We start from the raw sequence: 22,628 nt of genomic DNA, 5'->3' as shown, positions 1-22,628 counted from the left end.
CCTTACTAATTGGGTGATCCCTGATCACTCTGTTCAATTCCTTAGCCAATTAGTGGGCGGGAATCTGGATGGCTGGGCGTGTCCCAAGCGGTCATTGACACTGTTGTTTGCATTTCCCTTGAACAGGGAGTGGCGCAGAAATGTATGGGACTGTCCCAGTTGCTTGAGTACCAGTCCTTTGTTTTGGTGAAGGTGGGCCATCAAATGCTAATCGGCCCCATTACAGTGCTAATTGGACGGAGTTTCGATACCGTCTGGACTTCTGGCTTACGAATATGCATTTCAGACTCTGAGCCTGCCGAGTCTTGGCTTATCCAGTTTATCCGCTAGGCTTTGCGAGTTTCTCTGTACCTAGTTGGAAGTGGCCATCCCAGATGGCTACACTCCGTCCTCTTGATCCTCAGCACAAAGCATGAAGGATCATAATACCGGGTACCCTTAACCAAGGACAGGTTCTACTCTACTCTGTCCTATGGGTCAAAAACATTTACCTAATTGTCCCTAAACACATATCTAAGAATTTCTAAGGGGCCATTTAACATTCAGTAACTGTCTCGAACTAGACTACACTCATGCTACTATTTAACAATCAAAGAACTTAACTTACAATACAAAAATAATCCAATAGCAGCATCACATTTCTTCCTATCATTAACATTCACATACAGAGAAGTTATTTTATTCACAAAAACCACAGATTTTATTAAAGAGAAAGGTTCAGAAAGAGTGTGGGGTTTGCTGGAGTCCGAGGAAAGGGGCTCTAAATGTGTATACTGGAGGGCAGGAGGCTCTCACCCTCCATTTTCACAATCTAATTGTCTGGACGATACTGTACAATATGGCTATCACTAGTAAGGCTTCCACTGTGTAGGACAGTGAATACCACTTAACGGGATTCTCGCACCATGTCGGGGTATCAGTGGCTGGGTGTGTGTTTGGTGGTCGTGCTCGGGGCCTGTGTGGGGAGGGGGGGTAGAGGTGGGTAACACGCGCAATTGTACTGTTCCAGCGATGATCATGATGCCGATCATCAGGGTCAACTTCATTTTGTTCAGGTTTTCCTTCGCCTTCGAGTATCTTTGTATCTTTCTAAGGGAACAAGCATAGTACCTGTTATAATCGTATTGTTTAACATCTCGTACATCTGTCTGTCTCTCCTCAACGTCAATGTCCCATTAGAATCGTCACCATATGTGACTCCCTCATTTTATTTATTTATTTTTTTTTTTAAACAAACCATTTGCGGAGACAAGACATCCAAAAAAATTCTGTGTCACAGTGCGAGCACTCTCGCAGCCTGTGGACGATGGGCTGAGTGGGCGGACAATTTCGCCGTCCTCTGCAAACTTGTTATTCCAACCAAGTGTTTCTGACATGTAAATAGTATGTGGGGCATAGCAACCAAAGGGTTGCCGGAAAGGGCAAAAGTTGTGGCAAAAAGCATTCTTTAAACCACAGGACTAGAAAAGAACAGCGAAAGAGTTTCTAAAACAAGTATACGAATGGGGTGGTGCGTATGATCCGCGGCAGGGCAAGAATGGGTGGGATCCCGGGTAGGGCGCTGATCAGTGCCGTTGCTCCACTACCGAGCTTGGCTGACCAAATGTATAGGGGGTCCTGAGGCAGAGTGGGGATAAGTGCCGTTACTCCACTGCCTGGCTGACCTTCTAAGAGCGGTAAGAATTTGTAACAATATGGGCTCCAGACAAACCTGTTTCACTAACTGCCATGTGGCGTTGGAAGAGTAGTTATGAATGCATCAAGAAAGCGTCCGTGAGGACGACACACAAAATCGTACGAGAGAGAACGAACAACATTTAAATACAAACTAAACATAAATGCGGGCAGGTTCCATCAGAGTATAGGACATCGTAAATCTCAATCGGTGGAGTTGTCGCCATCTCTCGTTCATGGAGTTTGCGTGCTAACGCAACGTGTGCTGATGTGGGGTCCATTTCATCATTCCTAGTCAGACGACAGGAATTGTCACGGTGCCAGTGCTTCATGTTCCGTAGGGAGGTTGCAAGGGGGCTGTCGCTATTGTCGAGTGGCGGGTAAGGTTCCGGTGTGGGCAAATAAATCGTTTCAAAGGGGCTGAACGAATCGTGGTCGGGGTCTCTGGGCCTGTAGTGACTGGGGCCTGGTTCATGGGAGCTTTGTTCGGGTCTCTCAGGGGCTTTAGTAGTGCTGTCGCTGGCAGCCGAATCAAGCTTCAGGGTGAAATTTGATTCTGGGGGCGTGGTCAAGGTAGTGTCTGTGGACGTGCTGCAGCTGTTGGGGGAGGGGGAAATTGGGTTGTCAATGGGCAGGTCCTCTGTCTGCCATCGCCAAGGAGAGGTGGTGCGAGTGGCTGCACTGCGTTCCATAAACCTTACGCTGATTTATATGGAACCATCCTGATTTTCCGTTTGGATACGTGATTTTATAAACCGAGCGGCTTATTTTGTCCGAGATTGAATAGGGTCCTGCAAATTTAGGGGAGAGGAATGAGCTAGGGTTGTATCATTACTTGCTGTCTGACTGTATACTCTGTCGGATGTACTGTTTTATCAAAGCAGGCCTTACTCTACTTTCGTTTAGTGCCTAGTCGAACAGCTGCAGCGAGCTGTGCTGCCGTAATATTTTCTATCATGTGCTGGACTGCTTTCTCATGGGTACGGGCGGTGACTGCGGGGCTGGCCAAATCAAGTCAGAATACGTATTCGGTACCTTTCATGGGTCATCCGGTCATGAGGGTATATCCTGTTGAGCTCGACACGGTGTTCCTAATAAACATCAGTGCGAATGGGAGCACTGTGTCCCATGTTGTGTTGTGCTACTGCCCCATTTTTCTAAGTGCGGCCTTTAGTGTCCGGTTCATGCACTCCACAATGCTGCTGGACTGCGGGTGATAGGCAATGTGGAACTTTTGCCTAATACCAAATATTGTCATCACATTTTTCATGACCCTTCCCGTAAAGTGGGAACCTTGGTTCGACTCAATACTACTGAGGGGTCCCCATCTCGTAAAAATTTGCTCTGTTAAGATCTTTGCCGTGTGCTTGGCTGTATTTGTTCTCGAGGGGAACGCGTCGACCCATTTTGTAAATGTGTCTATCACCACTAACACATACTTGTAACCATTTCTGCAGGGGGGGGGACCAATATAATCCAATTGAAGGTTTGTCCACGGGCCATTTACGGGGCGGGTGTGTCGTAGTTGGGCTTTTTTGCATACCTATCGGGGTTGTTTTGAGCACAAATTAAACAGTTTTTGACGGATAGCGATGAGGACTGTCTGAGGATACAGCAGGATTTAGATTGTCTGGAGACTTGGGCGGAGAGATGGCAGATGGAGTTTAATCCGGACAAATGTGAGGTAATGCATTTTGGAAGGTCTAATGCAGGTAGGGAATATACAGTGAATGGTAGAACCTTCAAGAGTATTGAAAGTCAAAGAGATCTAGGAGTACAGGTCCACAGGTCATTGAAAGGGGCAACACAGGTGGAGAAGGTAGTCAAGAAGGCATACGGCATGCTGGCCTTCATTGGCCGGGGCATTGAGTATAAGAATTGGCAAGTCATGTTGCAGCTGTATAGAACCTTAGTTAGGCCACACTTGGAGTATAGTGTTCAATTCTGGTCGCCACACTACCAGAAGGATGTGGAGGCTTTAGAGAGGGTGCAGAAGAGATTTACCAGAATGTTGCCTGGTATGGAGGGCATAAGCTATGAGGAGCGGTTGAATAAACTCGGTTTGTTCTCACTGGAACGAAGGAGGTTGAGGGGCGACCTGATAGAGGTATACAAAATTATGAGGGGCATAGACAGAGTGGATAGTCAGAGGCTTTTCCCCAGGGTAGAGGGGTCAATTACTAGGGGGCATAGGTTTAAGGTGAGAGGGGCAAGGTTTAGAGTAGATGTACGAGGCAAGTTTTTTACGCAGAGGGTAGTGGGTACCTGGAACTCGCTACCGGAGGAGGTAGTGGAAGCAGGGACGATAGGGACATTTAAGGGGCATCTTGACAAATATATGAATAAGATGGGAATAGAAGGATACGGACCCAGGAAGTGTAGAAGATTGTGGTTTAGTCGGGCAGTATGGTCGGCACGGGCTTGGAGGGCCGAAGGGCCTGTTCCTGTGCTGTACATTTCTTTGTTCTTTGTAATGGGACACATCGGTTTTCAAATGAGCGGTCTGAGATGGGCAAGGGTGGATTCAATCTCTTAGTGTCCATGTCCGTCATGGAACTTGCAAATTATCTCATTCCTGTCCTGGGTGGGGACTACATAAATTCCATCTTTTAAAATGATTCCCTCATGGACCGTCAAAGAATTCCTAAACTTTTCACAGGGAGCTGGGAAGTTTCCTTTTAAAATTTCTTTTAATGCCTCGTCTTCTTTCTGTGCCTGGGCTAGGTCTTGGATGTTGGTCTGTGAGACGTGAACTGCGTGTACTGGGGCACTCTCGGGGGGTTGCCAAAAGTGGCCATGTTGTGAGCCTGCCTTTGCTAGGGCGTGGGCTTTCACATTACCAGGTGGGGAGGAACGATGGTGACTTCTTACTTTAACGATGCCATATTTCCTGCCTTTAGCTGTCTGAAGGATATGTTTGAGCAGTGGGGCTGAGGGTAGAGGTTTTCCGTCTGCGGAAATAAATCCTCTCGATTCCCACAGGGGTAGGAATTCTGTCAGGCTGTTGCAGACGTATAAACTGTCCGAATATATGTCTGCAGGGGTCGGGAACGAATCGGGGTGCTGGACAATGTAAGCAATGACTGCTAACTCGGCTGCCTGCGGACCCAAGTGTCCAGGCAACTTTAAAGCTATCTCTTTTAAAGTGTGTCCTTGCGCGTCCTCTACATAAATACCACAGCCTGTTATCCTTTTTCCCTCAAGGACTGTGGATGAGCCATCTACGTAAATTCTCAGTGCTTTGTCTCTGGGCTGGGGTCCGATACCTGTCTTTCTTAGCACCGACTTGGGAACAAAGGGGCCTGTGCTGTGCTTGGGGGCTATGATCTCGCATTCATGTGGGGTTCCTGCATAATGCAAATTATCGGCCAGAAACGTGTGAGATTTTGTCCGTTTTACAATGATGTTGCGTCCCTGTAGGAGCAGGGTCCATCGCGCTGCTCGAATTTGGCTTACTGTGCAGTCTTGTAGTCTGCCGTCCAATAAAAGCTGTGTTGGGGTGTGCTTGGTCAAAATGGTTACTGGGTTGAGTCCGGTTATGTACGCGAAGTACTGTACTGCCCAGGAAACTGCTAACAGGTGCCTCTCGCAGGCTGAAAATCCTAGTTCCTCCGGATCCAAGACTCGTGAGGCATAGGCTACGGATCCTAGACGATCATGCCTTTCCTGCAGGAGTACAGCTGAAAGGGTTCGGTCTGTGGTCGCTACCTCTATCGCGTATGGGGAGTGTGGATCTGGGGCTTGCAAAGCGGCGGCTGTGCTCAGGGCGCGTTTCAACACATCCACGGCGTCCGTGTGCTGTGGAAGCCATTTCCATGGGGCCTGTTTCTTTAGCAGCTCAGAAAGTGGGGCTGCTTTTGTGGCGAATCCGTCGATATGGTTCCTACAATATCCAACCAGTCCTAAAAATGACCGGAGTGCTGTAACGTTTTGGGGCACGGGCAAATTTACAATGGAATCAATGCGTTTGAGTTCTATCTCACGCTTCCCATGCGTGATGACCGTACCTAAATATGTGACTTTTTCCTGAAGGATTTGGGCTTTCTTGGGGTTAATTTTGCATCCAATCAATGTGAGTAGTTCTAATAATTCAGAAAGAAGCGAGATGTGCTCTTCCTTGGTGTTCGTCTGCAGGAGCAAGTCGTCCACGTACTGAACAAGGCATTTAGGGCGGGAAAATTTAGATAATCAGTTTGCCAATTGTCTGTGAAAAATGGAGGGAGAGTTGTGGGAGCCTTGTGGAAGGCACGTCCACGTGTACTGCTGTCCATGGAAGGTGAGCGCAAATTTATATTGGCATGCTTTGTCCAGTGGTATGGACCAATAGCCATTACTGATATCTAACACCGTAAAACATTTTGACTGGAGTCCCTGTCTCAACATGGTCTCGGGACTCGTGGCAACGATGGGGGCTGCTAAGGGAGTCACTTTGTTCAATTCTCTGTAGTCGATGGTCAGTCACCATGATCTATCGGGTTTTCTTTCTGGCCAAATCGGGGCATTATTTGTCGATGCAACGGGTCGAATCACGCCTTGATTCAATAAACTTTGGATTACCTTGGCTATCTCTCCCTCGGCTTGCTGGGGGAAGCCGTACCGTTTCTGGGGCTTGGGATCGGGACCTGTAATATTTACTACATGTAGGATTTTGCCGCAGTCGTGCTTGTGCTGGGCAAATGCTGCCTTATGTCTTTTCAAGACCTCTCTAATCACTTTGTCTGTGGTAATGGTTTGTGGTTCAAACCAGTACTCTCCTACTGTGCTGATTCTATGGGCATAATCTCCTACTTGAGCGTGGCGGGGGCTCGCACTGCTCTAGTCATTTTCCATATGCATCGGTTGACTGGGGAGAATGAAAGGTTGTGTGCACTCATGAAATCGATGCCTAGGCTGTGTTCTGCTGCCTGGGGTAAATCTACTAAAACAACCGAGTGTTTTGTCCTAATATTACGGAGCTGTACATCCACAGGGGCTGTGATGTGTCCCTGCTGAAGGTGACCTGCAAAGCCACTAAGGGTAATGATATCCGTAGTGGGCCATATCGCTTTCTGGTACATGGTGGAGGGGTTTAACGTGGTTCTGGACCCTCCTGTGTCCCAAAGGAACTCTACGCGGTGTCCCCAGACTGTGCCTGCAACGACCGGTCTTATCCCAAAGGGTATCGCAGCCCCAAGTTGGGGAGCCCGAACACCGTCAGTCAGTGCCATTCATGGCCAAATTATCTGGTCGGGCGCTAACGCTGTGAATGGGTCGGGTATTGTTTCGGGGGGGGGGGGTTTGGGTGCTGATTCCTTTGCTGCTTCAGGGGGGGCTTGACATTCTCGGACGTAATGTCCTTTCGGTCCACAATTATAGCATTCCTGTGTCTTGGGTGCTGCGCTGTACCTGTGCCTTCATTTCCCTTGCGGAGTCTTGGTGTGCCCTTACTGGATTCATTGTGGCGTCTACTCTCTCATGCTCTGTCTTTTTCTGTATAGACTGTTCCCAAGCTCTGGACAATCTTTTCAGAACCCACACTTCATTGTGTGCTGGGTCTGAGGGGTCGTAACTGGCACATGCCTTCTGTCCTGCCTCTGTGGTATGGGATACTAACGTACGGGTCCATTTGGCCTTACTGTCTGCTGATAAATGGGCGCGGGCTAACTCACCAAATACAGCAGTAAAATGGACCCAAAGGCGTCCAGCAAACACTGTTGGATGCTCACCCTTTTTTTGCCTGCACCGGTTGAGTCCGCCTACCAGATCTCCTCTTATTATATCCTATGGTGTCTAAAATGGCCGTTTTCATTTCTTGGAGGCTACCTCCTCCTACATTTTGTGGGTCAGGAAGTGCTGAACTAACTGAGGGGTCTAAGTACATAACTATGAGCTTTACTTGCTCCGGCTCGTCTAAACCATACATCAGGGTTTGTTGTTTTACTAACTTGAAAAAGTGATGTAGGTCCGATGTTGGGTGGAAAGTATCGATCTTCTCGCGGGCATCTCGTAACTGGGTGATAGATAATGGGGTGGTGTACACAAAATCAGGTTGGCCTTCCGTGGTAACCCTGCGCTGTGTGATAATGGGGTTCATTGGGTTGTGTGCTGCCCGTGCAGTCGGTGGTGCGGGTGCTTTTCTCTTCGGTGCCTGGGGGGGGGGGGGCTCTATTTTGATTCTCGGTCTCACTTACGTACTGTTGGGCCGTTTCACGGAGTTCCTGCCAATCGGGGCCACCTTCCTGGTCCAGCTATGGGCCAAAGGTGTCTCTAAACCCATTTTGAACTGATAGCAGGGATTGCAACCTTGCAATTTGCTGCCTACATTTGGCATGATCCACCGAACTCTGCCTCTGTTCCGTGGTGGAACTGTGGAGTGTTCGGAGGGCTGCCTTTCGATCATTGCACTGTTTCTTTAACTGCTGTATCTGATTCTCTGTCTCTTCTCTTACCATTACAGCACGTTGTGTGTCCTGGTAGGCCTTATCGTACTGGATTTGGAAGCTGCTAAGGTGGGTGAGACAGGATTGATGTGCCCTCTTGACATCATCTATTTCCTTGTCCTTCGCCGCTAACTGCTCCCGGAGCTGCACATTTAATCTCTCGCTTTCACTGATATCTCCCTCTCTACTTCTCTCTTTCTCCTCAAGCTGCTTGCGGAGCGTCCTCACGACCTCTGTGCCTCGCAATTGTGCCAGACAGGACACGATTGCCATCGGTTTACGAACCTTAGTCAAACTCTTTTTATGGATCTCGGTCAGGCTGTCCCACCAAGTCTGTCCTATGCTGCCAGGACCGGTCTCTTCATTCGCACAAAACTCAGACCATAGGGGCCATCCTTTCCCCTTTAGGCATCTCCTAATCTCTTCTTCCCATACGGGACACTGTTCTGATCTATTGGTCGCTGCAACCTCAGGCTCTTCTGGATTGTAGATGCATAGGGCGTTCCATTGCCTTCATGGCCATCCCTACAATTACTTCTGTCTCCTGGAAATTTGGAACAAGGGGAATAAAGCGGTGGTGCAAACACAGGTACGGCTCAAGCTATTTTCCGGTTTACACAACTCCCAAAGTTTCACGCAACAAAATCTGTCGAGTTTACCTTATATCCCTTTGTTAATACGCATGCAAATTACACACTTCCGAATTCTGGATGTTTGATCGATACTGGTTTCGCTTGTGGTTTCTTTTATTTTGCCAATTTGGATTCAAATTCAAATGCTTTTGTGGGTTCTCTCGGAGTGACATGGTCACTTCTGGGTCGAATCCCGTCAGATGTCGCCAATAACTGTTGCGCGTTTCTTTTACTTTGTCTTTCTGTGGCTCTGTTCCAATTATGGCAACAGTGAGTTTGCCCTTCTTTCTGTGTTATCTATGTCTTAATGCTGAGAGTCTCAGGTATCAAATGATACCACCACAAGTTTCAACTGGTTATCGATCAAACACCAGTTAGTTAGTTCAAGGTCAAGGGTACATTATTTACACACAATTAGTCATGCGACATAAACACTACTAGTTAACTACACCTATCAGCTAAGACAACCTGTACTTAACTTCGGGCACCCGGCTTAGGTCAGAAAACAGTGGCCGCTGTTCAGTTCTGGACCTCTCGGGTTCAAAGGAGTAACTGCTGCTCAGCTAGGCTCATCCGTCTGGTAGCGAGCGTTGAACCTGGACTTGCTTCTGATGTTGCTACACTTGACGATGGCCGTGACCGGGGTACCAAGACCAAGAGAGAGCAAACATATGGCAAACTCTTCTTCTTATACGGGGGGGGGGGGGGGGGGGGGGGGCACAGTCCAAAGATGTGCAGATTAGGTGGATTGGCCATGCTAAATTGCCCCATAGTGCCCAGGGATGTACAGGTTAGTTTACAGGGTAGGGCGAGGGATTGGACCTGGGAAGAGTATTCTTTCGTAGGGTCTGTACATACACGGTGGGCCGAATGGCCTGCTTCACCCTGGCACAACTGTTACAACAAATCTGTAGAGATTCTATGATTGTTTCCTTTATTTTCATGCCATTATATAAGAATAAGATTCACCCATTTGAGCTAAGTGAATCTGATCAGAACTGTTATTCTGGGTGGATGTTGTTTTTTTTTTTTTAAACAGACAGAAGGTGCATGCATATAACTTTTATAACTATAATCATTTTATCGTTTGAGGTATTCGGTCATGTTTTTAGTACACCACCAAATATTCTCTATCATCGTATTTTTGTCAACAACAGTTCAAGATTACAAAATAAACTGTTCCGGGTAAAAAAAAAAGACTATTTATTCCACCTACCAATCTTTCCTCCTGTGATTAAAATAGTGTCTTCAAATAGCCAAAGATTTGCTCGGCTTTGTGGAAGCATTGAAAGAGTTACAGCGGCGAAAACTAAAAAAAAAATAGAAATAATATAACATAATAAATCTCCAAAGCAAAAATTTAGTAGTACAACACCCAATTTAAATAATTGTTCAGAAAAAAAAAAGAAAAGTCTAAAATCTTGATGTTTCTTTACAAAACTTTAACTTGAATCAAATAGCCTCTGCAAAACCTTTCTTCACTGCTTCAATGTAGTCAGGTAATCATGTAGGTGGGAACAGTAATCAAAATTACAGAAAGATCATAAAGCGACAGTTTACCTGGCACTCTTCGGGTTTTCCAAGGCAAGGATGATAGTAGGTAGCCTGCTTTACGCGCTGTGACAGTCAGAGTAAGGCCCAGCTTGTAAGGTACTTTGAAAATAATTCCTCCACCATCCTCGGTAAGGGCCGAATTAGTCTTTGTGTAGTTAACAAAGACATCAACAATGACCTGATCTAGATAATGACGAGTGACCGCATCGTTTACCTGCACCTTCAAGGTAAATAATGACCCTGAAACAAGAGAAGATTCATGTTCACAGTTTTGCTAAAGTCTCATTCAAAATATATCATAATTCAGATATTCTTTTGAAGTAACTGACTCTCCATCATGCAGACCATTATTATTTTATAGATGTTGGACGTCTTCTACATGTACGATTACCTCCCAAACATATTAATTCAACAATGAATTTCAGTCTAAAATCGATAGCTGTTTGGGACTAGAGTTTTACCCCTTAAAAGTGCTGCTTTTAAATTTTATTAAACATTTTGATCAGCATATTTTGGTACAAGTGAAACTTTCCAATATTTTCTAACAGCCTATGGAATGTCAGTGCAGGAGGCCAATCAGATCATCGACCGACCCTCCGAAAGATAGATTTACCAAAGCAAAGAATGATCATGAAGGCAGTGGAACGGAAAACCCAAACATTCCAACTTTGCAAAGAGATTGGGCACCTCACATATGTGATCATGATGAATTGTTGCATTATTTTATTAAGCCATGTTAGATTACTTAATAAGAATCTTGAATATCATGAGACATTATGGGATCAACTTTACACGGTAGAGCTCCGCAGGTCTTAATTTTAATGAAAATCATTGGTTGGACTGATGTCCAGCATCTGCAGCTTTTACTTTAGTGATTAATTCCATTGCCAACTTGGCAGTCTGTCCTTTTGTTGTGCGAGGCTTTGAATTGAATCAATAATTTGTAAAATGCACCTACTTGCAACATAAGCATACATGTAAGCAATAACATACATGTAATAATGAACATTGAAGCCCTTCAGATCATAAATAAAACTTTCTTAGTCCATAAGAATTGCTGTATCATAAGTTAAAACACTCTGATGATCAAATGTATTTTGAGTGTATAACTTGCAATTGGTGAAAACCACGCACATTTTCTCAATGCACTTAGTGAATTGCTGAAGGGGCAATTTGCTAGGCGCCACTTTGAAAAGCTGGGCCTGTGGCCAGGATCAGTGAACTGATTGCAAGTGCTTTACTGTGCTTTTTCTAAAACTGGCTTTCCTAGACACACATTTGGGAAAAATGCCTGAAAGGGCTGTTCTAGCATGCAGGCCAGATTGGGGAATTGTCAGGGTGGGCAGCGGAAAATGGGAGACATATTGGGCAATAAAAGGAAGGTGCAATGTATTTGAATGGACAGAAATGGGAGCAGGAGGATTGAGGTAAAGAGAATAAAGGCTATTAAGCCTTTGCCATTATATCATAGGAAGTTTTACGAAATGATTTCTTCAGCTGCAAGTTCAGTAAATAAAGAAATTTATGACACAGGAGCCAATTTGATACATCATCTCCTTGCCGTCCAAAAGCTATGTTGCACAATCCTACATTCCAACTTTTGGTCTTGTAGGTTTCGCCACTTCAAGTGCATTTCATAGAATTAAAGAATCCCTTCAGGAGGCCATTTGGGCCCACCAAGTCTGCATCGACCCTCTGAAAGAGCACCCAACCGAGACCCACTCCCCCGCCCTTTCTCCATAAACCCACCTAACCAAGTAATTTATCAAATGTGATGAGGATTTATTTTTTAAAATAAATTTAGAGTACCCAATTCATTTTTTCCAATTAAGGGGCAATTTAGCGTGGCCAATCCACCTAGCCTGCACATATTTGGGTTGTGGGGGCGAAACCCACACAAACACGGGGAGAATGTGCAAACTCCACACGGACAGTGACCCAGAGCTGGGATCAAACCTGGGACCTGAGTGTCGTGAGGCAGTAGGGCTAACCCACTGCACCACCGTGCTGCCCTCTGATGAGGATTTCTACCTCTACAACCCTTTCAAGCAACAAATTCCAGATCCTCACCACCTCTGGGTGTAAATTTTCTCAACTCGCCTTGAAGGCTTCCATTAATTACTTTAAATCCACACTCCTCACCCCCAGTTGTTGACCTTTCTGCTCAGGGAAAAAGATCCTTCCTGACCACTATCCAGGCTCCTCACAATTTGAAACAACTTGATGAAATCTCATCTTAGTCTCCACTGTTGCAATGAAAGCAACTCCAGCCTATCCAATCATTCCTCAAAGTTGAAATTCACCAGTCCTGGCAAAAACCTCACAAATCACCTCCGTACCCTCTCTAGTGAGATCACATTGCCCAGAAGGGTCTGTAGCTCTCTAGCTCTGACCAAACTAGCATTTTATTGACTTCTGGCATAGCCTCCCTGCTATTATATTCTATGCCTCAGCTAAAGGAAAAATATGCTGCAGGCCTTCTTAACCAGCTTAAAAACCTGTCCTGCTTAGCTGCAGGGATTTATGAACATGAAATATTCCTCCACATGTCTCCTACAGTGTATTCCCTTGTCTTGTTTGCCATCCTCAAATGTATTATCATACACTTGCTATCTTTCTACCCACCTGACCAGTTCATTTCTATCCTGCAGTCTACAGCGTCATGTTCAAAATTAAATCAGAGAGCCAATCTGGGCTCATCAGCAAACGTCTTAATTATACCCCTTATTTAAGTCTAAATCATTTCTGTATGCAATACAAGGGACTTTTGCTCTTGTGCTCTGCCAGACCCAACCAGAAACAGTTTATGTTACAAAACTACACATTGACCATAACACACAACTCACCCCACACCCCTTTGCCCTCCTTGCCCATCTTGCCCCACCCCCCTTTGCCCCCCTTGCCCAGGGCTGTTTCTCAAGCGCCTGCTCTGCTGGACCTGGATCCGTCACAACCTCCATTGGTGAGGTCTCCATGTCAATTTCAGGGTCTGATGAGTCGGCATCCGCATCTCAAGGTTGAGGGGCTCATCTGCCTCGCTGGGTATCAACGGTGGCTGCACTGGAGGAAGTGCCACCACAAGACGTGGGGGCTCTGACTTTCTCTCAAGGACCTGTAGGGCACGGATGCGGATGTCATCCACGTGTCTATTCGATTCCCTTCCCTGCACGCTGACCCAATAAGAGACTGGGCTCAATTGTCACAACACTATCCCCGGGATCCACAATACCCCGTCCGCAAAATTCCTGACATAGACCATGTTACTCGCAGGGAATTCCCTCACAAGCCTGGGCCGACGTGCTTCAGAATGTTCCTACTCGTCGCGGACCTTCTCCCCAATATCCGGCAGGACGAGGCTCAACCGCGTGCACAGCCATCAGCCCATCAACAACTCCGAAGGTGTTAGTCCAATAGTGACGCGAGGCGTGGTGCGGCACAATAGCACAGTGGTTAAAAGTGTTACTGCACGGCGCCAGGGTCCCAGGTTCGATTCCCGGCTTGGGTCACTGTTTGTACAGAGTCTGTATGTTCTCCCTGTGTCTGTGTGGGTTTCCTCCGGGTCCTCTGGTTTCCTCCCACAAGTCTCGAAAGACATGCAGTTAGGTAATTTGGACATTCTGAATTCTCCCTCGGTGTACCCGATCAGGCGCCGGAATGTAGCGACTAGGGGCTTTTTACAGTAACTTCATTGCAATGTTAATGTAAGCATACTTGTGACAATAAAGATTATTAATTAATAGAAGAGTAAACAGGCCAGACGGGTCTCCGGGGAACCGGTGGTCTGCTTCCGCATTCCTTACTCAAAAGTCTGCACGGCCCATTCGGACAATCTGTTGGGGGAGTGGCAAGGTGCGAACCCCATTCATCTTCATGAAAGCACAAAATTCTATGCTTATAAAAGCCGTACCATTGTCAGACACTAACACCTTGGGAAACCCATGGGTGCCGAAAAAGTTTGTCGGAGTTTTCCCAATCATAGCCAGCGACATAGTCTTGGAAATGCAGTGTACCCTCCATCCATATAGAATGGGTGGCTACGCTGAGCAAGTACATGGCTCCTCAGAAAGGTTCCGCAAACTCTGTGGAGTCCAGACCACAATCGGCCCGGCCACACCCATAGGTGGAGTGGAGCTGCGGTGGGGGGGTTTGCGGTTTCTGGTGCTCCTGGCCCCGCATACATTGTTTCATCATTGTTTCGATGTCTGTGTCTGTCAATGTCTATCCCGGTCACCATACTCAACTCTGGACCAACGTCTTCACCTTTGAGACCCCCAGCTTTCCGCTGTGGAGGTCTCGCAGGGTTGTCCCCTGGTCCCTTTCGGGCATGACCCCCTGGGAGCCCCACAGCAGAATGTCATCCACGACATTGAACTCTGCCACCTTCGTGGTGAATGCACACAGATCATCCAGGACGGCGCGATAGTGAGCTCCATACAGTACTATGTGGCGGACCTTGGCCAACAATCAAATCCGTATGTGTCCACGCCTTCACTGTGACTGCCAAGGAGTTCATGAAGTGCAACGCCGCAATCACTTCATCCGAGTTTGCGGGTGTTGGCATGCTGGTAGATAGCGGAAGTCAGCTGAGGACGTCCGCGTGCGACCCGGCCGATATTCCAACACATATTCATAAGCCGCAAGGAGCAGCGATCAGCGTTGAATGCGGACAGACGCCACAAAGGGGGGGGGGGGCGGAGGGCGACTAGCCAGGACTTCCCCTTTTAAGTTCTGAGGCAGGGCCCGTGATATCAGTCAGATTTGGCAAGCAGCTAGTGAGCCTGGAATTCTGAGCCATCTCTTGTTGTTGCTTGCGATTGGTGGAGCCATTCAGAATCCTCTGCAAGAAAGGCAAGTGATGTGAAGGACTCCATTTTTGTCCTTAGTTCTATGAAGAGATTCAGCTGGAAAACACTTTCTCTGCCAGGCAATTTAAAAGAAAGCTAGTCAGACCCATGAAGGCATTCCTATTTTAAAGGCAGACAGCAGTCAGAACTGTGAAGGGGAACTTTTGGAGTGAAAGGTTGCAAGCGGTTGCTCACCAGATCTGTAATACTATAATCCTCTGCCCGAATGGCTGGGAAGAACCAAAACTGAGAACTCTCTTTATAATACAGCCAGTGTTTCTGCACAGAGATCAGGCAAATGGAAAACGTCCGTAATTCTTCCAGTTTAAAGCTCCAGTAATAACTCCAGGAAACATGGCCTCCATCTATTGGTCAAAGGATAGAATTTCACTGACTGAATCACATGTATAAAACCATTCCCCAGAGAGTCACATTCGGAGAAGACGGGTGCCTGCAGAAGCTACAACCGTAGCAGCAAAGATTTATTGCAAAACGAGAATTGAAGGAAAAGGTTTAAATCTTCCCTCCCCTTACCACGTGTCTGTCTTGTCTGTACGTGTCTGGTGGAGGGTAGGACGGGGTTTTGGGAACAGGTAGACTAGTAGGCCATAGTTCCAATTCTTTCCTCACTTATAAATCTGGAGCAGTCAGGTATCAAAGATTTCAGGAAAACACAAATTATTGGTCAACTCACTCGTGCTGGGACTCCGGGATCTATGGGCCTGGAACTGACCACGACTCGTCCAGGGTGTCGTAACAGTGGAACCATTTCACCGTGAAGACCTTCCTTCTGCTCCGCTGCCTCCAAGTTGTGTGAAGCAAATGCAATAGGTTGTTTTGCTGTCCTCCATCCGATGTGCCAAGACAGCCCTGAAGCCGTAAGGCAAAGCATCACAGGTCAGGAGCAAGGCTTGGAAAGGGTGAAATGAGCCAACAGACACGAGGACAAGAGACTCTTCTTCAGGAAGAATAGAGGCATAGAATATTTTCTAAATGGGAAAAGGCTTAGAAAATCAGAAGCACAAAGGGACTTGGGTGTCCTTGTTCAGGATTCTCTTAAGGTTAACATGCACTTTCAGTTGACAATTAGGAACGCAAATGCAATGTTAGCATTTATGTCAAGAGGGCTAGAATACAAGAGTAGGGATGTACTGTTGAGGCTCTGGTCAGACCCCATTTGGAATATTGTAAGCAGTTTTGGGTCCCGTATCTAAGTAAGGATGTGCTGGCCTTGGAAAGGGTCCAAAGGAGGGTCACAAGAATGATCCCCCAACTGAAAGACTTGTCATATGAAGAGTAGTTGAGGACTCTAGATCTGTACTCGTTGGGAGTTTAGAAGGATGAGGGTGAAATCTCATTGAAATTTACAGAATACCGAGGGGCCTGGATAGAGTGGATGTTTCTACTAGTAGGAGAGACTAGAACCCGCGGGCACAACCTCAGACTGATGGGACGATCCTTTAAAACAGAGATGAGGAGGAATTTATTGTCAGAGGGTGGTGAATCTGTGGAGCTCCGTGCCGTAGAAGGCTGTGGAGGCCAAATCACGGAGTGTCTTTCAGACAGAGATAGATAGGATTTTGATTAATAAGGGGATATGGGGTTATGGGGAGAAGGCAGGAGATTGGGGATGAGATACATATCAGCCATGATTGAATGGCAAAGCAGATTTGATGGGGCAAATGGCCTAATTCTGCTCCTATGTCTTATGCTCTTAAGGTCTTTAATTCTGGGCATTGGGTAACAGTCCAAACAGAACCCCTGATTTACTGTCATTTTATTGTCTCCACACAAAGCCGTCAGGATTCATGACTGGCTTGGTGCAGCCTAATCCGCAGATTACATGGGGCGGATAATACCCAATCGTTCCAACCGGTCCAACTCCGGTTTACCTTAGGCTTCAGGGAAGCACCGGACGCAGTCCGCCAACCTACCATTGGTGGTAGTGTGAGGTTCGGGCCCCAGCTTGCCGGGGCAGGATTGGCTGAAGCGCCTGCGAATGGATTGGCAGAAGCTGTGCTGCATGCACCTCGATGGCCCGGATATAGTGCTAGCTCGATTCACGGATGAGGAGTCCAGGAGCTTCGGGGCATGGCCTAAGCCTTGGGCGCCCGGCCGGGGACATGGCGAGCCTCAAAATATCACAGCTGGGCCTCAGGAGTCCACACAAATCTTGGTGGAGGCCCTTTGAATGGTTCCCAATCAGTCCTGAAAAACACCCTGGAACCCTCCTCATGCTGGCCTGCCTGGCCCTGGTGAGGCACTAACACACTTACTTCCATTCCAGGACCTCCACTGTTGCTGGTCCTCGCTGCTGGGATAGACGAGCTGTCAGTCCTCCGGTTGACTGGCAGGATCTCTGCCCTTAAAGGGACGGAAATGCTGATGACAAGCAGCCAATTGCTACCACCATGATCATTACATTCAGATATTAAGAGGAAATGACAGGGTAGATAAAGATAAACTATTTCCACTGGTTGGAGATCCTAAAACTAGGAGGCATAGTGTAAAAATTAGGGATAGACCATTCAGGAGAGATGTTGGGAAGCATTTCTTCATGCAAAGGGAACTCTCGCACAAACAGCAGTTAATCTATAACAGTTAATGTTAAATCTGAGATTTTTGTTAAGCAAAGATATATGGGCCAAAGGCAGGTATATGGATTTAGGTCACAGATCAGCCATGATCTCGCTGAATGGCAGGACAGGCTCAAGGGGCTGAATGCCCTACTCCTGTTCCTAGGCCATGTCTGCATCATCCCCTCTTTTGTAAAGATGGATGCAAAGTATTCATTACGAAACATGCCACATCATGGGGCTGGTTTAGCCTCACTGGGCTAAATCGCTGGCTTTTAAAGCAGACCAAGGCAGGCCAGCAGCACAGTTCGATTCCCGTACCAGCCTCCCCGAACAAGCGCCGGAATGTGGCGACTAGGGGCTTTTCACAGTAACTTCATTGAAGCCTACTCGTGACAATAAGCGATTTTCATTTCATTTCATTATCCGTTTCCAATTGTTCTTTCTACTATTTATAAATTATCTTTGAATTTTCCTCGATTTGAGACATTGACGTGCATGGAGGTGGGCATGTCTGTAAAAGGTGGTAGGAGGGAGCATGGGTGGGTAAGAATTTATCGACTTCATCAACAATTGCAACTTGCACAGTAGCTACCTATCTCAGACATGTAGCTGCAATCGCAGTTCCTAAACTCCGAAGCTTCTGCCCAGGACAGAATTTGTCTCCTGCACGGTACATTTGAACATGACAGGCAGCAGAGTCTGCTTTATCTAATTAATTCAATGTTTGAAATGACTACAACTTCCAAGGAACCCCCAGGCACTGTTCAAACCAAATTGGTTATCGTACTGGAATTACGCTCCTGGTGATGTGAAATAGCAGAGGCGATAGACTGCCTCCTTAGAGAGAGTCTCTCATCACTTGCCACTGTAATCAATTCAGGTCCTGACTGCAGATCTACTGTGAAATTTCAACACTGTTCAATGAAAAACTTTAAATACACTTACTGGCAGAGCTGGCAGATTTTGTTTGCTTTAAAACCTTTCCAACTAAGATTTCCATCCTTTTTCCTTTCCGCAAAGGAAAATGGCAGATGAATTGAACAGATATTTTGCGTCGATCTTCACTATAACGGATACAAGTAACATCCCAGAAACAGCTGTAAACCAGGAAATGGAAGGGAGGGAGGAATGCAAGAAAATTACCATCACCAGGAAAGTGGTAGTGAGCAAACTGTTGGAGCTGCGGGCTGACAAGTCCCCGGTCCTGATGGATATCACCCTAGGGTTTTAAAAGAAGTGGCTGGTTAGCTGGTTGAGGCATTGGTTTTAACTTTCCATAATTCACTAGACTCGGGGAAGGGTCCATTAGATGGGAAAATAGGGAGTGTAACTGCTTTATTCAAAAAGAAAGGGGGGGGGGGGGTGGCGGGAGATAACTACAGGCCTGTTAGCTTAACATGTCATAAGGAATGAGCTTAACATGTCATAAGGAATGTTAGAAACTACTATTGAAGCCATTGTAGCTTAGAAAAGGATATCATTGGCACTTAGAAAAATTCAAGATAATCAGGCAATCAACATGGTTTTATGAAAGGGAAATCATGCTTAACTAATTTATTGGAGTTCTTTGAAGAATAATGTGCTGTGGATAAGGGAGAACTAGTGAATGTTTTCAGAAGGCATATGATAAGATGGCACAAAGATTATTGCAGAAAATAAAAGCTCATGGTGTAGAGGATAACATATTGGTACGGATGGAAGATTGGCTAGCTAACAGCTAACAGAGTGGAGGCATATTCTGGTTGGCAAGATGTAACGAGGCAGTGTTAGCGTCTCAACTTTTTACAATTTATCTAAACTACATGGATAAGGCACCACAGGTATGTTTGCTAAATTTGCTGATGGCTCAAAATAGCTAAGAAAGTTAATTATCAAGGGGACATAAAGAGGCTACAAAAGGATATAGACAGGTAGGGTAAGCAAAAAATCTGGCAAATGGAATATAATGTGTGAAAATGTCCATTTTTGAAGGAAGAATAAAAAAGCAGCATGTTATTGAAACAGTGAGAGATTATAGAGCTGAGTTTTCCTAGCACATGAATCATTAGTATGCATGTACAGCAGGCAATTAAGAAAGCTAATAGAAGGTTATTGTTTACTGCGAGGGGAATTATGATGGGACTTATGAGGAAAGGTTGGTCAGGCCGGATTGTACCTGTTGGGAGTTTGGAGTGAGAGGCGACTTGATTGAAGCATGTAAGATCCTGGGGAGTCTTGACAGAGTGGTTGTGGAAAGGATGCTTCCTCTTGTGGGAGAATCTAGAACTAGGGGTCACAACTAGAAACAAAGGGGATCTTATGGTGCGGCATATAACAGCCAGTCTCATATTAGGTGGCTCCCGTGTAGGGCACAGTACTTTGGGCTCTTTTGCCCTTTTTTCTGAGGAGTTTTCGGGCTCTAACCCGATGGTGCGACAGAGCAAGTGGAGTTTGGTTGTGGGATGCCAAGGGTGACATCGAAGGAAGGTGGAGGAGGGAAGTCGCAAGCTCCGAGTCCGACTAAGGATTCAAAGATGGCAGGAGAAGCAGCTACACCCATCACCCTGGATATGATGGCGGGGTGATGGCAAAGGAACTGGACAAGTTCGGTGGGGAGATGGACGAGCGATTCAAGAGGCGTGGCAAGAAATGAGGGTGTCATTTAAAGCCATGGTAGAGGAGGGTTTGGGCCCGATAAGGGAGCAGCTTGGCTGGATGGCTAAGGCAGTAGACAAGCAGGCTGAGAAGTTGAAAAGCGTGGAAGAGGCCTTGACTCAGCAAGAGGACTAACTTGCGTTGTTGGAAGCCAAAATGGTGCTAGTCAGCGACAGAAATAAGGGCCTCAAGCCAAAACTAGATGGCACGGAGAACAGGTCCGATCGCATGAACCAGAGACTGGTGGGTCTGCCGGAGGCAGTCGAGGGCTCAAGGCCTTTTCTGCAAAATGTTCTCAGCTGGTGGGCGGAGGGGAGGTGTTTGTGGCTTCAGAGCTGGACAGGGCACACTGGACCTTGAGGCAGAAGCAGAAGCTGAATGAGCCACCACGTGCGGTGATCATTCAGTTCCACAATTTTTAAACGAAAGAGCAGGTCATGTATTGGGCATAGAAATGCCGGAGCATTGATTGGGACGATTACATGGGAAGAATTTACCAGGACATTGGCACTGAGCTGGCAAGGAGACGGGTAGCCTTCAATAAGGTGAAGATTGTCCTGTACAATCAAGGAGTGCAGTTTGGGGTGGGCCACCCAGCAAAGCCAAGAGTCACATTTGACTCGAAGGACTTTTACTTCGAAACTCTGGAGTAGGCTGAAATCTTCATCAGAGATCATGGACTGGGCATGGTTTGAGGGGTGCGGGTGGAGTGTTTGGAGTTTTACTATTTATGTTGGTGTGAGTTGGTCTGGGGTAATACATAGAACATACAGTGCAGAAGGAGGCCATTTGGCCCATCCGAGTCTGCACCGACCCACTTAAGCCCTCACTTCTAGCCTAAGCCCGTAACCCAATAACCCCTCCTAACCTTTTGGTCACTAAGGGCAATTTTATCATGGCCAATCCACCTAACCTGCACGTCCTTGGACTGTGGAAGGAAACCGGAGCATCTGGAGGAAATACAAGCAGACACGGGGAGGACGTGCAGACTCCGCACAGTGACCCAGCGAGGAATCGAACCTGGGACCCTGGCGCTGTGAAGCCACAGTGCTATCCACTTGTGCTACCGTGCTGCCCAAATGGTAGAGATGGTTAGAGAGGGCATATGCTCTGAAGGAAACAGACGGTGCCGATCATGAAGAACTATTATTGGGTGGTGAACATCACTATGGTAAGGAAATGGGCTATGGGGGAGGGGGTCGGTGTGTGGGCAGGTAGAGGCGGCATCGTGCAGGGGTATGCGTTTGAGGTCTTTGCTGTTGGTGCCTTTACCGTTTTAGGTACCTGTAGGTTGGGGACTTTGTAAGGAGAGAGGTGCTGTCCTTTCCTGGGCTGCTGTCCTTGGGGTTGCAGGATAAGGTGCCGTCGAAGGACGAAATAGGGGAGGGGAAGGTGTTTGATGTTTATAAGGAGTTGATGGAGTGGGAGGGAGCACTTATGGGGGGCATATTAAGAGGAAATGGGAGGAAGACCTGGAAGGGGAAGTGGGGGGCCGAGGTGTGGACGGAGGCCCTGCGGAGGGTGAACGCGTCCTCATCATGTGCGAGGTTAAGCCTCATCCAGTTTAAAGTGGTACATAGGGCTCATATGACGGTGGCGAGGATGACTAGATTCATTGCTCCGGTAAGGTGTAGGCGTGGACAGTGTGCGGGGGGAGCGCTAAATCACTTCCACATGTTCTGGGCGTGGCCAAGACTGATGGGGTTCTGGCAGGGGTTCGCGGATGTGATGTCCGAAGTGGTTCCGAGTCCAGAGGTGGCGATATTTGGGGAGTCCAGGGGGCGAGAGAGGCCGATGTTTTGGCCTTTGCCTTCCTGATAGCCTGATCTTGCTCGGGTGGCAGGACTCGCAGCCGTCAAAAGCGGGAGTGTGGGTAAACAACCTGGCGGAATTCCTGAGGCTGAGGAAGGTCAAGTTCGCTTTAAGGAGGTCAGCAGATGGCTTCATCTGGAGGTGGAAGTCATTTATTGATTTCTGTAATTTGAGGGGTCAACAAAAAGGGGGTGGGGTGCTGTTTTTTGATGAGGTAAGAAATTGTTAATGAGGGTAAATGGGCTCCCAAAAGGTGTTTGATCAAGTGCCCTAAAGTAGACTTTCCTAATGTTGAAGTCCAGGGAATAAAAGGAAAAGTGGAAAAATGGATACATAGTTGGCTGATGTGACAGGAAATAAAGAGTAGAGGTAAATGGTTGCTTTCCAGACTGGAAGAATGTATACAGTGCAGTTCCCAGGGACCGGTACGAGGAATATTGCTTTTGTTTACCCATACTAAACACCTCGTCTTGTGTGTCC

General features: G+C 47.0%; 1 protein-coding gene across 2 annotated transcripts in view; it reads right to left on the bottom strand.

Annotated features, from left to right (window-relative positions):
* Positions 1-22,628, bottom strand: part of fam171b (family with sequence similarity 171 member B) — a 105,297-nt gene that overhangs the window by 41,702 nt on the left and 40,967 nt on the right. For both annotated transcript variants that reach the window (XM_072477793.1, XM_072477802.1), the window contains exons 2-3: positions 10,286-10,519; positions 9,942-10,034 (exon numbers count right to left, since the gene is read on the bottom strand). In XM_072477793.1, coding sequence (XP_072333894.1) covers positions 9,942-10,034; positions 10,286-10,519 — 327 coding nt within the window. The remainder of the gene's footprint in view (positions 1-9,941; positions 10,035-10,285; positions 10,520-22,628) is intronic.

Source organism: Scyliorhinus torazame, chromosome 2, assembly GCF_047496885.1.
Source record: "Scyliorhinus torazame isolate Kashiwa2021f chromosome 2, sScyTor2.1, whole genome shotgun sequence".
Taxonomy (NCBI): Eukaryota; Metazoa; Chordata; class Chondrichthyes; order Carcharhiniformes; family Scyliorhinidae; genus Scyliorhinus; species Scyliorhinus torazame.
This window is presented reverse-complemented; position numbering and strand designations above follow the sequence as displayed.